Source organism: Mytilus edulis, chromosome 1 (genome assembly GCF_963676685.1).
Source record: "Mytilus edulis chromosome 1, xbMytEdul2.2, whole genome shotgun sequence".
NCBI lineage: Eukaryota > Metazoa > Mollusca > Bivalvia > Mytilida > Mytilidae > Mytilus > Mytilus edulis.
This window is the reverse complement of record NC_092344.1, coordinates 2,407,880-2,426,562: the sequence shown is the minus strand read 5'-3', so window position 1 is coordinate 2,426,562 and position 18,683 is coordinate 2,407,880. Positions and strand designations below refer to the sequence as shown.

The window sequence follows — 18,683 nt, the reverse complement described above, 5'->3', positions numbered from 1 at the left end:
TTTTATTTTAGAAGGTGGAAGACCTGGATGCTGCATACTTTGTATATAGATGCCTCATGTTTCTGTCTGTCATATGTTCATTGTCCTTGACCTCATTTTCATGGTTCAGTGACTATTTGAAAAAAAAAAAATTTAAGATTTTTTGTAGTGTTAATTTCTCTCTTATTATGAATAATAGGATACTGTGGATTCATTTTTATTCGTGGTATACCAATTTTCGTGGATTTCGTGGGTAACAGCGAATTCAACAAAGAATAATCCCGAGAAATGTGTATTGAGTCGAATGTTTATTTCCGGTTATGTTATGCAGTTCTAGTATAGTGTTGACTAGCGATAAACATTGTAACATAACACATGTTTTTTATTGAAAGAAGATACAAGTATTTTGATTAAATCTATAATAAATATATCTAATATCAGTGATAATTTACTTTTTAAAATTGATTAAAACTGTTCATGGAAAATAACTGCAAGTTGTTAATTACCGTGTCATAGTTTGGTTTACCAGTGATTAAACATAAATAGGATTACGTACGGGGATATTGCCCGTAGGTAATATTGTTTATGACAGGAACATTGAATGTCTTATAGAATTCAAACAAGAATTTATAAATTGTAAAACAAACAAATAATTAGTTGTCTCTGTCCATTATTGTACTCAAAGTTATCAATAAACACTTTAACCTAGAATGACCAAGAGAGCTTTTTCAATGAATTCCTTCTTTTTTGTTTTGTTTTATTATTAATCAAACCAAGGAGGTTGGTTATATGATCTCCTAAATCAAAAAGAAATCCACGAATTACATACATCTAATTTTTTGTTGTTGTAATCAGCGATCCACGAATTTACGTATACCACGAAACGTCTTTTTTTCTCTATCCACGAAAATTGATACCCATGAAAATAAATGAATCCACAGTAACTCTATTTGGTATGTGCATACCTTGCAAGGTCCCCATGCCTGTCAGACAGTTTTCACTTGACCTTGACATTGATCAGTGAACAAAGTTTAGTTTTGGTGGTCAAGTCCATATCTTAGATAGTATAAGCAATAGATCTAGTATATTCGGTGTATAGAAGGACTGAAAGATGTACATGTCCAACTGGCAGGTGTCATCTGACTTTGACCTCATTTTCATGGTTCAGTGGTTATAGTTTTAAGTGTTTGTGTTTTGGTCTGTTTTTCTTATACTGTATGTAATAGGTCTACTATATTTGGTGTATGGAATGATTGGAAGATGTGCATGTGTAGCTGGCAGATGTCATCTGACCTTGACCTCATTTTCATGGTTTGGTGGTCAAAGTTGAGTTTATGAGGTTTTTTTTTCTTATTTTCTAATACTATATGCAATAGGTCAACTATATTTGGTGTATGTAAATATTTTTTGATGTACATGTCAGTCTTGCAGGATTTATTTGACCTCAACCTCTATTTCATGGTTCATTGCTCAGTGTAAAGTTTTTGTGTTTTGGTCTTTTTTTAAACTATAAGCAACTAAATGTGTTGTATGGAACAATATGTCTGTGTGGCATGGTTCATCTGACCTTGACTTCATTTTCATGGTTCATTGGTCAAGGTTTAGTTTTGCTTAGTTAAGTCTGTTTCTTAGAAACTATAATCAATAGGTCAACTATATTCAGTGTATTGAATGATTGTTAAGGTGTACATATATTTCTTGTTTGGTTTATATGACCTTGACCTTATTTTCTTAGATCATGTTAAGTTCATGTGATAGTTGTAGTAAAGATTCATATTTAAGACTATCAACATTATAGGATTAAACACATTTTTTCTAGAGGTTATTGATGTGTAAACCGGGGCGATTAACTCACAAACTGAATAAAAGTCAGAAGGACTTTTATGTTGAGTTTGTGAGTAAGAGCCCCGGTTTACACATCAATAACCTCTAGAAAAAATGTGTTTAATCCTTATAATTCTTCAGCCAAACATTTGTGATATTTAATCCAAAAAAATTTTGTTGATGGCTACTATATGTATTTACCATCAAAAGCACAATGAAGTCGTAACTAAGGTGTACGCCGCCATCTTGACTTTCTAAAAACCATAAATGTCCGATGAATACAACGAAATCTTAAATGAAATAGCACCTACCTCAAAAACTTCATTTTAATTAAATGTTATCCGAATTTGAAGCATACACGTAACGAAATAATCTTTCCCTTGAAAATTTCCATTCGTATGACGTCGTGTTTTGCCATTACGTAAATTTGCCAAATCCTTCATGAAATTTCGCGGAATTTTATTAAATTTTATCTTTATCCATTTTCGAAGCTTTAATGCGTTAAATTTATTTCTTTTTTTGTTACATATGCACTAGAATAGTCACAACTGTTATACAATTGTTTTTAAATCTCAGTTTACTGAAAATCCCGGGATCACTGCAAGCTTGTGTATCGCGCATGAATAGATTACAAAAGTAGTTTCGGAAACATGGTTTATCAAAGTGTAAACTTAGAGAAAAATTCTAATTGACCAATCCAATTCAAGTATTTATAGATATGCAAATCATATAAGAATTATAATATCAATGATTAGTAAAGAAGGCGAGTCATTTCAGCGTGTGCATTCTTGTGATCAATTAATTTTAATCCATCAATAGTGTTCATTGTTTTTTCACTAATATTAGAATCTTAAATTTTATCAAACAATCTCTACCATGGTAACTTTTATTGTGACTGCACCATGTAATCCTGGTGCCAACTTTACATTATCTCAACTTTAAGCCCCAAAAACACTTGGCAAATGACAAAGGTCATTTTCTAGGCAATCAAAGAAAGGGTGACATGAAGAGTACAATCAATGAATCATTGAAACAAACAAAATAATTCAGAATATCTTATGTTTTAATTTTTTCTAAAATCCATATTTCTTGATGTAGCTTTATCTGTATTGGGTGTTTAAAGTTTTTAAGTTGAGGCTGTATTTTATGGAATGCCTCTACTGTATGAATTATTTTGTGTGATTGTTTATAGTATGGTAAAACTGACTGATTTCCTATCAATAAGTGAGTGAAGGACTTCATTTTCTCTCCATTAGGTGGCAAATCTTCTTCCTTACTGTATCTGAAAAATAGAACAGACTTTTAAAAATATGACAATATGAGATTAATAGCTTTGTACAATTGATAAATGTGATTAAAATGTTGGATGGATTTACAACTTGGAATTAAAAAATGTCATAACATCAAAGCTGTTGTGCATTGTGGCGTACAGAAAGCTGCATTTCAAAGTAATATTTCTATGAAGATAATAGTGTAAAATGGTTTAGAAATTATCTTAGTTCAGTCGCAAATTTCTACAGCAAATAAACTTAAGTTAATATCCACTACCTCCGATTGAGAAACATGTACTTACTTCCAATGGGGGAGAATCTGTGTAAATCTACCAATGAGAAACATGTACTTACTTCCAACGGGGGAGAAACTGTGTAAATCTACTGATGAGAAACATGTACTTACTTCCAATGGGGGAGAAACTGTGTAAATCTACTGATGAGAAACATGGACTTACTTCCAATGGGGGAGAATCTGTGTAAATCTACCGATGAGAAACATGTACTTACTTCCAATGGGGAAGAATCTGTAAATCTACTGATGAGAAACATGTACTTACTTCCAATGGGGGAGAATCTGTGTAAATCTACTGATGAGAAACATGTACTTACTTCCAATGGGGAAGAATCTGTGTAAATCTACCAATGAGAAACATGTACTTACTTCCAACGGGGGAGAAACTGTGTAAATCTACTGATGAGAAACATGTACTTACTTCCAATGGGGGAGAAACTGTGTAAATCTACTGATGAGAAACATGGACTTACTTCCAATGGGGGAGAATCTGTGTAAATCTACCGATGAGAAACATGTACTTACTTCCAATGGGGAAGAATCTGTAAATCTACTGATGAGAAACATGTACTTACTTCCAATGGGGGAGAATCTGTGTAAATCTACTGATGAGAAACATGGACTTACTTCCAATGGGGGAGAATCTGTGTAAATATACTGATGAGAAACATGTACTTACTTCCAATGGGGGAGAATCTGTGTAAATCTACCAATGAGAAACATGTACTTACTTCCAATGGGGGAGAAACTGTGTAAATCTACTGATGAGAAACATGTACTTACTTCCAATGGGGGAGAAACTGTGTAAATCTACTGATGAGAAACATGGACTTACTTCCAATGGGGGAGAATCTGTGTAAATCTACCGATGAGAAACATGTACTTACTTCCAATGGGGAAGAATCTGTAAATCTACTGATGAGAAACATGTACTTACTTCCAATGGGGGAGAATCTGTGTAAATCTACTGATGAGAAACATGTACTTACTTCCAATGGGGAAGAATCTGTGTAAATCTACCAATGAGAAACATGTACTTACTTCCAATGGGGAAGAATCTGTGTAAATCTACTGATGAGAAACATGTACTTACTTCCAATGGGGAAGAATCTGTGTAAATCTACCGATGAGAAACATGTACTTACTTCCAATGGGGAAGAATCTGTGTAAATCTACTGATGAGAAACATGTACTTACTTCCAATGGGGAAGAATCTGTGTAAATCTACCGATGAGAAACATGAACTTACTTCCAATGGGGGAGAATCTGTGTAAATCTACCGATGAGAAACATGTACTTACTTCCAATGGGGGAGAACCTGTGTAAATCTACTGATGAGATACATGTACTTACTTCCAATGGGGGAGAATCTGTGTAAATCTACTGATGAGATACATATTCTTACTTCCAATGGGGGAGAATCTGTGTAAATCTACTGATGAGAAACATATTCTTACTTCCAATGGGGGAGAATCTGTGTAAATCTACTGATGAGATACATATTCTTACTTCCAATGGGGGAGAATCTGTGTAAATCTACCGATGAGAAACATGTACTTACTTCCAATGGGGGAGAATCTGTGTAAATATACTGATGAGAAACATGTACTTACTTCCAATGGGGGAGAATCTGTGTAAATCTACTGATGAGAAACATGTACTTACTTCCAATGGGGAAGAATCTGTGTAAATCTACCAATGAGAAACATGTACTTACTTCCAATGGGGAAGAATCTGTGTAAATCTACTGATGAGAAACATGTACTTACTTCCAATGGGGAAGAATCTGTGTAAATCTACCGATGAGAAACATGTACTTACTTCCAATGGGGAAGAATCTGTGTAAATCTACTGATGAGAAACATGTACTTACTTCCAATGGGGAAGAATCTGTGTAAATCTACCGATGAGAAACATGTACTTACTTCCAATGGGGGAGAATCTGTGTAAATCTACCGATGAGAAACATGTACTTACTTCCAATGGGGGAGAATCTGTGTAAATCTACTGATGAGATACATGTACTTACTTCCAATGGGGGAGAATCTGTGTAAATCTACTGATGAGATACATATTCTTACTTCCAATGGGGGAGAATCTGTGTAAATCTACTGATGAGAAACATATTCTTACTTCCAATGGGGGAGAATCTGTGTAAATCTACTGATGAGAAACATGTACTTACTTCCAATGGGGGAGAATCTGTGTAAATCTACTGATGAGAAACATGTACTTACTTCCAATGGGGGAGAATCTGTGTAAATCTACTGATGAGAAACATGTACTTACTTCCAATGGGGGAGAATCTGTGTAAATCTACTGATGAGAAACATGTACTTACTTCCAATGGGGGAGAATCTGTGTAAATCTACTGATGAGAAACATGTACTTACTTCCAATGGGGGAGAATCTGTGTAAATCTACCGATGAGAAACATGTACTTACTTCCAATGGGGGAGAATCTGTGTAAATCTACTGATGAGAAACATGTACTTACTTCCAATGGGGGGAGGATCTGTGTAAATATACCGATGAGAAACATGTACTTACTTCCAATGGGGGAGAATCTGTGTAAATCTACTGATGCCTGTCTGGGCATTTTTTACATCTATATGTAAATTTACATCTGAAATGGAAGAAATTTATATCACTACTGAGGCAAAACATAAAATTATATTCAATAATACTAAAAAGGATATGGGTATACAGTATCATCCATTACACAAAAACAGTACATGCACATCAAAGGAATTACACTTATATTGCTGTTCTTCATCTTAAAAGCACAGTGAGGTCTTCATCAGAGCAAAACATATCATCTGGCTGAATGTTTAAGACAGGTACTGGATTTGGTTTGCACAGAATTGTTTAACAACTTTTTGTTTGAACACCTGGCTACAAAAAGGCAACCAGTTGATATTGGTGGAGGAAGCCAGAGAGACCCACTACCTTCAATAGGAAATCTGGCAATCATGATTGGTTGGAGAAAGTAAAGAACAGTGTCTTTTCTATGTTACTCACTTGATGTAGATAATTGTGATTTTTGGATAAGCATGATGGCTTCACCTCCAGGATAATTATAATGTGATACAGTCAGAAACACACCAGTTCCTACGAGATTTCCCAGTAAATGTAGAACTGCACCAATTGCTAGTAACATTCGTAATGCTGACTTATTTCTATTATTCCATCTGTAAAATCAAGAGAGGTAATGAAAGAACAGCTTTGGACTTGATTTCAGTAACTGTCAGTACTCTTATATTGGTGCTTTGTGTCTATTTTTTTTTTCATGTTTATCATACTTTGAGCCTTGTACCAATCTTTGAGTTAAGCCAATTGCAACTGACTTTTACAGTTTGTTCTTATATTGTACTGTTACCCAACTGTCACTTAATCCAGCTCCATGCTTTATGTGCCTATCCCAAGTCAAGATCCTTTAATACAGTTGTTGTCGTTAGTACATGTATAACATTTTTTTTGGGGTAAATTGTATTGCCATAAATCAGGCAGTTATTTTTTCTCACTTGAATTATTACACATTTTTAATGTATAGACTATACAGTTGGAGTTTTTCTCATTATTGACGGTCATACAGAGGTCTTTGATTGCTAATATGCACCTCATTTGAACTTTTTCTCATTGGCAATCATACCACATCTCATTATTTTATATAGCACAGGCCGCAGCCAGTAATACTTATATAAAGAACCTGTGTATACTCACAATCTAGACATTGCACAGGCTGCAGCCACATTCAAAACTGGCACAACATAGATGATAAACCTCAGCTCTTTATGAGGCAGGATAGAGAACAGAAGTACAAATATCAATGCTGGGTATATCATTATCCTAGTCGATGGTGTCAAAATCAACCCTAAAGGCACCAGGAACAGACTAAGGAGAAGACATCTAGGAATGGCTGAGTAAAAATACCAGAAAAATGGTAATGTCTGATCATATTAAGGAAAATTATCTGTAATGCTATGTACACATAAGAGAGACATTATCAAAACAACATACATGTCAATAGGGGCAACACTGAACAATATAGATGTAAAAAGGAAATATTAAAGCTAATTTGAATTGGAGACAGGCTCTGTTGACTGCCCATCCCACACCTACAACACATAACAATCAAAGAGCTTGTAAGCATTGAAGGGTAAAAATTGCATTAATTTTTCAGCGGGAAGTAAATTAAACATTGCATTGTAAATACATTGGATGTAATTGATTCAAATACAATTGAATATATGGACAAAGAAAGATAACTCTAATGTCAAAGATTTCTTGAACAATGACACCATTGATATTTAAGACCAGAATTTTGATGTTATGTAAATCTCTTGACAAGTATAAAATTGTTTAGTAACTTGAATATCTGGGCATATGTTTCATTGATAAATTTCTGAAAAAGTTCATGGATAGGATGTTTAGAATATTATGATCAATGCACTATAGTTTGTGTAGCTGAAAAGTAGATAAACCTTGGAAGATTTAGATATTAAGTCTGTACCTAAGGGTTTTGATGGCATTTACAAAATAATGGTTAATAATATTTTAAAGAACAAATTTCTCCTGTAGCTCTTTTGATTTTTTTTCTCATTTTTTTCATGCTATGGTCTTTACAAGCTAACAATATGATACTATAGCTCATTATTGAAGACCATACAGTGACCTAAAACATCAATAGAATTCATTTTTGTTCAATTGTTGGTAGTTGTCTCATTGGTAATCATACTGATCAGTGTTAAAAAGCCAGTGATACAGTAGTTTGACTGCAACTGAGTTCCCTAGGCAATCATACCACATCTCTTTTATATGTATGTGGTGAACATGATATCATTCAAAAAGATAAGTGTCAGATCTGAAAATGTGTCACATAGTATAGCCTACTATTATAAACTTGGTATCAAATATTACTGAGAAAATTACAACATAATGAGTGCAAATTATTGCATTTAAAGTTGTAATAAGTGACATCTCAGGTGCCATAAGTGGGACAGGAATCCCTTATCTTTCCCAAACACTTAAGTTTGCCCCTGTTTTGGTGGGGATGCTGCTGGTACATTTTACTGAGTAGTGCTTTAATGACTGTTGTTTGTCTATTTACACATAAGTTTGCCCCTGTTTTGGCGGGGATGCTGCAGGTACATTTTACTGAGTAGTGCTTTAATGACTGTTGTTTGTCTATTTACACATAAGTTTGCCCCTGTTTTGGCGGGGATGCTGCTGGTACATTTTACTGAGTAGAGCTTTAAGGACTGTTGTTTGCCCCTGTTTTGGTGGGGATGCTGCTGGTACATTTTACTGAGTAGTGCTTTAACGACTGTTGTTTTTCTAGTTGTCCTCCTTTTATACCTTTTTATTATTGTATTGTTTTTTCTGTTTTCATCTCAAAAAACAAGAAACTCCTCCATTGCAACTTTAAAGGATACTCCCCACTGTGAACTTTTATTTAAAACTGTGTTGTACCAGAAAACTTCAGCTTCTGGCCATATCAACCTCTGCCACAAATAACTGTCAATGCATAAAGTTAACCCTATAAAGAAACAAAACATTAAACTTTTAACATAATTCTGCCGTATTTCATAGAAAATCCTTCAAGACAAAGAAAGGCATTAAAAAAGAAATGTAATTTTGAAAAAAAATTTCATCTATAATAAAAATATATCATTATATAGATTATCAAATGTTCTAAACAAACTCCTTAGATGAGATTTTGTAAAAACAATATCCTCTGGTTAATTCACAAAGATAACTTCTATGCTGATGTTTATTTAACAAGTAAAGATCCCTTTAAATATTACTTCTCTGTATCAATAATACCGACTGTCATTGACTAAGACTACATGTAAATCGTAACTATTTCATAACATGTTGCTATGAGTAATTTGTAATTGCATGTTTTTACCTATTAAAGTGACCGCAGCAGGTACTCCATAGGTCAACAGTTTCTTGAATGATAACCGTTTACTAAATAGTTCAATCAGAAGAATCTGTCCTAGGTACAAAGTAAGTTCTGTTCTAAAAATCAAAATGGCTGCCCCTGAACACCAAAGGAATCGTATATGTTGACCTCTTAACCAGCCTCCCAAAGCCAACAAAACTGAAAATATATTTCAAAATTAAAGCAAACATAATTTGTGAATTTACAATATTCAATAACCAGTACCTGTATTTATTAACACATTAACAATATAATCTTATTGTTTATTATGCAAAACTCTGTTATCTGGATGGTTTTTGCACTTAACAGATATGGAATTAATTTAAATACCAAATATGGAATCAATTTAAATACCAAATATGATTGATTGATTGTTGGTTGCTTAACGTTCAGTGGCAAGTATTTCATGCATATTCAGGACGAGAACAAGTTCACAATAAATACAATAGGTAGGTTGTTGTAATAGAGGCCATCTAGGATGATGGTCAGGGAAATTTGGACTGCCACTGGAAAATGAGGTTATATTGGATAGGGACAGAAATTTTGCCTTGCAACAGGCCACCTACGGACCCCTCAAAGAGTCGTGGCACTCTCTTTACACGAGGCATCGGAATTTAACGTCCCCTTTCTGACCGGACGTGACTGCGAACTTGATACATCCCGCACAGCCAAACGGACGCCCCACTTCAGCAAGCGGTTTACTGCAGGTCGGGAGAAGACCAAGTGACCATATTTCTATACCCCAGTCACCCTTGGGGTGAATATCAAATATGGAATTCATGTAAATACCAAATATGTAATCAATATAAATACCAAATATGTAATCAATGTAAATACCAAATATGTAATCAATCTAAATACCAAATATGTAATCAATGTAAATACCAAATATGTAATCAATATAAATACCAAATATGTAATCAAAGTTAATACCAAATATGTAATCAATGTAAATACCAAATATGTAATCAATATAAATACCAAATATGTAATCAATATAAATACCAAATATGTAATCAAAGTTAATACCAAATATGTAATCAATCTAAATACCAAATATGTAATCAAAGTTAAAACCAAATATGTAATCAATATAAATACCAAATATTGAATTTGTGTACTGTCAATTCAGAAAATTCATTCATGCGATTTTGTCATTTTAAACTAATATGTGATTTTAAATTATGATGTTGACAAAAATCCTGTTTAAATCATAAACAATTTCAAAATGAAAGTTTGAATTTACGATTTTAACTGACGCATTTTTCGCAATAAAAAAATATCGCAAAAATTTCTGAGTTTACAGTAAATACCAATATATGGAATTCATATAAAAATACTGTATATAGATATTATGTACATACCAATTATTGAATTCATATACATATACCAAGTGTTGAATTCAAAATACATATGTTGGTGACCCTCTGCTGTTGTTTTTTTATTTGGTCGGGTTGTTGTCTCTTTGACACATTCCCCATTTCCATTCTCAATTTTATGTACATGCAATATTAGATTATCTATGACAGTAGTTTGCTGAACGTTGAGTTCAATTCCTTTTTGTATATTTTTTAAAACAATGACATCCACATTATAAGAACTCTGGTGAATAGTTTCATTGACAATCATACCACATCTCCATATTTTTATAACATAATCTAATTGGTTGTAAGTGACCATAACAATGGACAGCATCACATATTCTATACGAATATTGGCTGTTTTGCATATATGTCATATATTTGCTAAGTATTTTTTTACATTATTTATCAAACAGTTAAATAGCTTTTTCTTTGACCATTTCTATACTCACCAAGAACTAAAGCAAAAATATTTGGTAATGGCCGAGTGATATAAAACATGAAGTGGAACTGTGATATCATTATAATAAACAACCATTTCCTTACACCAGTACCAAGCTTTTCTCCCACAGCATTTCCAAATGTTATCAATCCAATCAGAACAAATATTCCCAAGGTCATTCGTACTGAAATGTTATCGAAGTACAATTTAAATTTAATCAATTTATACAAATGATTTTAAAACTAAATTTATCAAACAAAAAAAAAAATTATCAATGTTCAAAACATGAAAGTGACTTTTGGTGATGTTTTATATGTGCTGAACTGTTCATAAAATCATCAAGTAACTGTCGAGCAGTGAATCTTTGAGAGGATTTTTTTGCTGTTTGAACAGGGGATTATTTTAAGCTATAATTGTAAAATTGTCCCTTTGAATAAATTCAATCTTTAAAGAAGATCAGATTTAAAGAAAAGAATTGGAGCTCAAATTGCCAAAATTTAAACTGTGATTAAATAAGCCGCCTTACAGTATACCATATGCACACAAAAACATGACTACTGGGTATACTAATGAAAGACAGGTGAAAAGGTGGTAATAACCCAAGATAAGGCTGTTATTGTAAAACATACCTATGATCTGTGAGGTAAACTTGGAAAACTGCATGTAGTCCAATAAATAGATGAAGGGTGAAGATGCAACAGCTATAGTGATTGGTCCAATAAATGTTCTAGGTACCACTCCTGGAAACTCCAAATGATCGTACTAAGCAAAATATATAAACAATAGCTATAGTGATTTGACCAATAAATGTTCTAGGTACAACTCCTGGAAACTCCAAAATTTGAAATGATCGTACAAAACAAAAAATATAAACAACAGCTATAGTGATTGGTCCAGTAAATGTTCTAGGTACAACTCCTGGAAACTCCAAATGATCGTACTAAACAAAAAATATACATGTAACCAACAGGTTTAACAGATTTGTTTTATCAAATCTCTATTAACAATGTCTTCTCCTTGCTATATGTATTTTAGTTTGTAACCTGTAATTTTCAGCCTAATGGTGAGGATGAAAAGATGTTGAAAATGGATACAACTAGTTTATAATGTATCACAATGTTATGATCTTTTACACACAGGCTTAGTTTTCTTGTTTGAATGTTTAACATTGTCATATCGGGGCCCTTTAATAGCTGACTATGCGGTATGGGCTTTGCTCTTTGTTGAAGGCCATACGGTGACCTATAGTTGTTAATGTCTGTGTCATTTTAGTCTCTTGTGGACAGTTGTCTCATTGGCAATCATACCACATCTTCTTTTTTATGTTGATCATGCTTAGGTGTATGGAATTAAAGATTGTACTAAAATGTAAACTGAAAACATTACAAATATGTTAATTAATTTAAGGACGAAAAAAACAACTGATGCGTCAAATGTTGGTGATAAAATTGTTTGCCTTGTCTATACTTTAATAATTACATTAGATGTATGTTTCATTATGATACTTTATTCTGATTGGCTAACTGCACATCATGTGTTATTCCGTAAGCAATTGCATTGCTCAATAAAACTTTTCATTCACGATAACATGTGGTCCCACAATAAAGTGCACAGGTGAATTAAATAAAACAATAATAAAATTTGTGTTTTCATGATCATTGCTAAAAAAATGTAATTATAAGTATTGAATGCTTCTTTTTGTAACTTCATAGGGTTGTAAAAGCGTTGACCGTGCACACATTTTTAGTATGAAGCGCTTCCACGCTTCATACAAAATGTACTTCGGTCAATGCTTTTACACCCCAATGAAGTTACAAAAAGAAGCATTCAATTCTTAAATAACATTTAGATTCTAGTAGAGGTAATTACCATGTTAATTATTATTAGTAATATATTTACCTGGCTGATGTTTACACCGTGGTACAAAACATCATGCATTGCCTGAACATTAAAACTCTCTTCCACTTTGGTATATGGACAGATCATTAAATGTATTACCATGGCAGCAAATAAAAGGGTCTCCATCTTTTCTGGAAAAATTGGTTTATTACAAAATTACACATGTGTCATAAATATCCTGTAAAATTTTACATTTTAAACAATTAGTAAAAAAACTTCTGCACGCCAGGTAAGCACTTTAAATTAAGAAAAATGTAGTTCTTAAATGTAAAACCCCGTAAACTTTTACAAAATGTAGCTATTTTTAGCTCTAAGATGTTCTGATTATTTTGTTTCTTCCGCCAAATTTGTTTCATTTTTTTCATATGATATCCAACTTTTATTGCACTTTCGAGACTGACTCTCATAAGTCGAAGACATTACCTTAAGTGTATTTGGCAAAACTTTTAGGAATTTTGGTCCTCAATGCTCCAACTTCATACTTTATTTGGTCTTTTAAACTTTTTTGAATTCGAGCGTCACTAATGAGTCTTTTGTAGACAAAACGCGCGTCTGGCGTAAATACAAAATTTAATCCAGGTATTTATGATGAGTTTATTTGTAAGAATTATCTCTATAAACACTGTTTACTTTGTCAGGAATCTCCTCCATAACAGTAAAAGAAAGCGACAAATTTATTTTACCAAATTGCTCTCTATATCCTCAGGATCTTTTGTCCAATTTTGACATAAGCTATATGAAGACTCCATTATAGGAGATTTATTTCTCCTAATGCATTTGAAACAAGTGATATGCATTTGTAAATGGTAAACCATAAGTGATAGAGACCTAGTGTCTGTTGATTTGAGGTCCTTGGTCCATAGAATAGAAAACTAGGTCAAGGTCAAAGGTCAAGGTCAAATTCAAAATTTTGACTTTTTGTTGTTCCATGATCTCCTTTGTTGTCAGTCACTTTAATAGATAATGAGATATGATAAATTTGGTCTGAAAAAAATCAAATGACATTGTAAAAGTGTTATTGGGCCTGAAATGGTTTAATTTAAAGGTTAATTGATTATTACTCCAACTTGGTACATGATAAAGCCATAGGGTCTTTTGCATATTGTTGGTTGACATGTGACCTTGAAAAATATCAACTGGAAGTAGCTATGTTTGCACTTATATTATGGAAAAGTACCTGGAAACTATATATCATTTGAGACTGGAAGTGAATTTCACTAATCCAAAAGTACCTAATATACCCTTATTACAGGTAAAACCATATATTTTTTGAATCAGTGTAAATAAAGCTATTATGTGAAACCAGAAGTAACATTTTTAAATCAGAAGTTGAAAATTATCTCTCTTATTCCAGACAAAAATATATAGAAACATTTATTTAGGGTGCTAAAGGGTTATTTTCGTGCAACGTGATCACCGTTTTTTACGTAATGTTCAACATGATTTTCCTTTTTCATCAGACGTTCAGTCATGCAAGTTAGATGCCTCATTCAAAGTGTTCTGCTGTTTAATTTTTACTTGTAAAGTGATTTTCAAATACAATTCAAACACTTGGCAGGGATTGTCAAGAATAAACGATTCAACTCTGTTTTGTTGATACAGCCAAAAGGCCTTTGATGTTGTTTCTTATTGATTTTGTCAGTTCAAACTTCCTATTTCTGATACCGTTTTAACTCATCTACCAAACCATGAGTTGTGGTAGCTGGTGGCATGGATAACATGACAACTTTTGTATTGTTCTTTATAAAGACAATGAAATAGATCAAGAATTCACTTTCGTGACTGCGGGATATTTGCATTTTAAAAGTTAAGAAGATCATCATATACTTTAAAATCCGTTTAAACCATTTATTTAATAAATTTGTATACTAAATTAGGAATATCAGGTACAACAGAGACTTTATATATATGTTCCGGACCATATGAATATTTTGACCATACGCGTATGGTCATGACCATATGGGCATATACTCATATGGTTCGACCATACGTGTATGGTCGGGGTAATTAACACGTTAACTATAAATACTTTTAAACTCTTCATAAGGTATGACCTCTCTAGTTGTTACGTCATTGAAAAGGTCATTTGAGCATATTTCATTAATAAAATAGATTAACTACATAAAAATAAGCAGTTTCACACAAATAAATTTTACTCACTATTTGTAAGTACAATAAGAAGATATTAAAATCAAATGCACATAATGTAAAGGATGTGTTGTTACTTTACACATACAGGTGGTTGACACTGCATCTGGTGATTTACCACTTTTATTGTGTAAAGTTGATGACATCACCGGCAAGGACCATATTTAATTTAATTCTTTCTGTGAATATTGTGTATTGCAGTCATGTTACAATATTAGATATCTAGAGCTTCTCAAAAGCTCTGTATAGACACATCGGAATGGCCCAATACCTTGATATCACTGCACGCAGCTGCAAAGAAGACTAGCATGTCACTCGCAAGCAAATTTTATAACTGAAAAGGTTCGTTCATAACCAAGAATTGCAAATGCAGAAAAGCTATGACACCGTGTGGAAGTAAATGTCATTCTAAGCATACATACTAGAATACAATTTGCGATGAAAATTAAGATCAACCGTTGACTGTGGCATCTATATTAAATGTTAATGTAGCCTTTGAATTATGAAATTAATACATTTTTATGTAACCATCATTCGTTTTTTTAAGATAAAGTTTATTGTATTATTGAAACGTTTCTAATGCATATTTGAAACAAGAATGTGTCCTCAGTACACGAATGCCCCACTCGCACTATCATTTTCCATGTTCAGTGGACCGTGAAATTGGGGTAAAAACTCTAATTTGGCATTAAAATTAGAAAGATCATATCATAGGGGACATGTGTACTAAGTTTGAAGTCGATTGGACTTAAACTTCATCAAAAACTACCTTGACCAAAAACTTTAACCTGAAGCGGGACAGACGGACGGACGAACGAACGGACAGACGGACGGACGAACGGACAGATGGACGGACGGACGCACAGACCAGAAAACATAATGCCCCTCTACTATCGTAGGTGGGGCATAAAAAATACCTATATGGTCCAAATACTCATTTGGACGGCCCTTTAATAACCAAACGAGTATATACTCATATGGTCCAACAAAACGCATATGGTCGGACCATATGAGTATTCCCATATGGTCATTACCATGCACGTATGGTCCAAATACTCATACATGTCATATGGTCCGGAACATATACAAGAAGACAGCAACTCAGACACAAAACGTTCAAAGTATTTATTTTTTCAAGTAATGTTCATGACAGAAACCATTTCTTGTTCATCATGAAAACTATGTCGTATTTGATGTTTTTTCTGTGCAAGCATCCCACTGTACCACCCTCTTTATTTATTGAATCAGTTAGACCAAACCAATTTATTGGACACCAATCATTGCCAATAGTAACTTTGAGTTTTTAATGTTATACATGTAGTGGGCCTAGAATCCCCATCCAAGAGCTGAGATTAGGACCTAAATCAAAACTTTATGTAAGGTGATTAAAGAAATATTTGAGGTCCATTGTAAGACTTCAAATGATAATCATAATGTAGATATGTACCAGTACATGCATAGGCTGATCCAGGGGGGGCCCGGGCCCCCCCTTTCGTGGGAAAAATTTGGTTGATTATATAGGGAATCATTGACACAATATTTCAGCTTAATACTATCTGATTTTGGATTGTGATCAAATTTTTTACATAATATAGGTTTCTGACATAAATTAAAAGTGATCAAAGATCTTACAAATTTATTGCGCAATACTGTGAAATTGAAAAATTCTTCTTGGAACTTTTCAAAAATTTGAAATTTAAAAAATTTTGAAAAAAAAAATATGAATCCCTTAAGAAAATTGGAAAAAATACACACCCCAAACATTTTGACACCCTCTTTGTAACAATAACCCGAAAACTCAATCCCAACCTTTTCTTTCATGTCTTTGTAGTATGGAACCTGTAGTACAATTTCAGGGAGATCCATACACTTATTGTCTGTAAACTAGAAACATGTGTGTTTTTGGCCCGTTTATGGCCCCTAATTTCTACATGTTTTAGGCAATTAACCCCCAAATCAATCCAAGCCTTCCCTTTGCTATATGGAAACTTGTGGTACAATGGCAGAGAAATCCATACACTTTCACACAAAAAATTGTCAAGAAATTAATGAATCCCAACCTTTTACTTATTGTATTAAACATTGTGGTACAATTTCAGAGCAAAAGAAAATTACTTATACAGAAGTTCTTATCCTGAAACTAGAAAACATGGAAAAATGCTTGTTTTGTGTAGTTCCTAGACGGTAAGGACCATCATCCCCAAAATCAATCCCAACCTTCCTTTTAAGGTATTGAACCTTCTTAATAAATTTCTCAGAGATCCATGCATTCACATAAACCTAAGTTATTGTCCAGAAACCAATGTGTCTTCAAACAACAAAGACGAGACAGACATGACAGACAACATCATACCATTATACCACCTCAAAATGTTTTTTGCGGTCGTATAAAAATGTGTAGTAAGTTAATAAGTAAGTAAACACGGTAAAGCAGTAAGGACTAAGGTTTTCACTAGCTTGATTCAAAAGGTGGCTTATTTTTTAAATATATATATATATATAGGAGTTTTCCTTTTGCTCTTCACTGGTTAGGGAACTAATACCCTTCCATACAAGTCAGACTGAATGCTTACATGTGCACACAACACTTGCAGCAAGTACAACAATAATTTTTTATCAGACTAGTACTGCGACGTTATGAACCGGGGGAGTGACACGTGTTTCATGTATTTCCAAATCAGATCTTTTTCCTGTATTAATTGTCCTCCTCTTGTTTGGCGCACCTCTCCTCTAGTAGGCTACAACTGAACTTACAACAACATTTTTTATCAGACTAATACTGCGACGTTATCAACCAGGGGAGTGACACGTCTTTAATAAATTTCCAAATCAAATCTTTTTCCTGTATTAATTGTCCTCCTCATGTTAGACGCACCTTTTAAGGAAAGGAAAATTTTTCCTAATCAAGTACCATATATGAATGCAGAGCTTAAAAGTGCCATTTATAAGAAAAAAATGTTGTATAATAAATTTCAAAAATTCAGTGGTAGTAAGAACTGGGAGACATATAGGCGGCAACGCAACTATGTTACAAAACTAAAAAATAAATCCATTAACCAATATTTTGTAGAGAGGTGTGCTGGAGGCCCGAAGTCGAAAGATTTCTGGCCAACAGTGAAACCTTTTCTTACAAATAAGGGAAATGTACACCAAAAGGAAACTGTCCTCTCTGAAAATAATGTTTTAATTACAAAACAGGAGGAGGTGTGTGAGATATTTAATGATTATTTTGTAAATGTTGCAAAGAATATAGGAAGCAGTCAAATAAAGGTTAATGATGATCACCCGAGTATTTTGGCCATTAAAGATAATATTCCTGATCTTGATCAAAACAATTTTACCTTTTCCCCTATTGATCAAGACTTTGTTGAGAAACGTATACGTAAAATTAATGTTAAAAAAGCCACTGGTATAGATGGCATCTCACCTAAATTACTGCATTTTGCTAAACCTGCTATTGTAAAACCCCTTACTGATATTGTTAATTTGTCATTATCATCATCGACCTTCCCTGACC

At 33.3% G+C, this 18,683-nt stretch overlaps 1 protein-coding gene across 2 annotated transcripts; it reads right to left on the bottom strand.

Annotated features, from left to right (window-relative positions):
- Window positions 1–2,848: 2,848 nt before the first annotated feature.
- Window positions 2,849–17,997, bottom strand: LOC139521604 (dol-P-Man:Man(7)GlcNAc(2)-PP-Dol alpha-1,6-mannosyltransferase-like). Of its 2 annotated transcripts, none has more exons than XM_071315085.1 (10): window positions 17,740–17,997; window positions 13,019–13,149; window positions 11,749–11,881; window positions 11,130–11,303; window positions 9,281–9,475; window positions 8,805–8,908; window positions 7,093–7,319; window positions 6,391–6,560; window positions 5,920–5,995; window positions 2,849–3,085 (listed from the first exon to the last, which is right to left on the bottom strand). In XM_071315085.1, the coding sequence occupies exons 2-10, from the start codon at window positions 13,142–13,144 to the stop codon at window positions 2,860–2,862; spliced, it is 1,431 nt and encodes a 476-aa protein (XP_071171186.1). In that variant the 5' UTR covers window positions 13,145–13,149; window positions 17,740–17,997; the 3' UTR covers window positions 2,849–2,859. The 2 variants fall into 2 exon arrangements, with proteins under 2 accessions (XP_071171186.1, XP_071171192.1); XM_071315091.1 differs by having other exon boundaries at window positions 17,921–17,940.
- Between the last annotated feature and the right edge of the window lie 686 nt (window positions 17,998–18,683).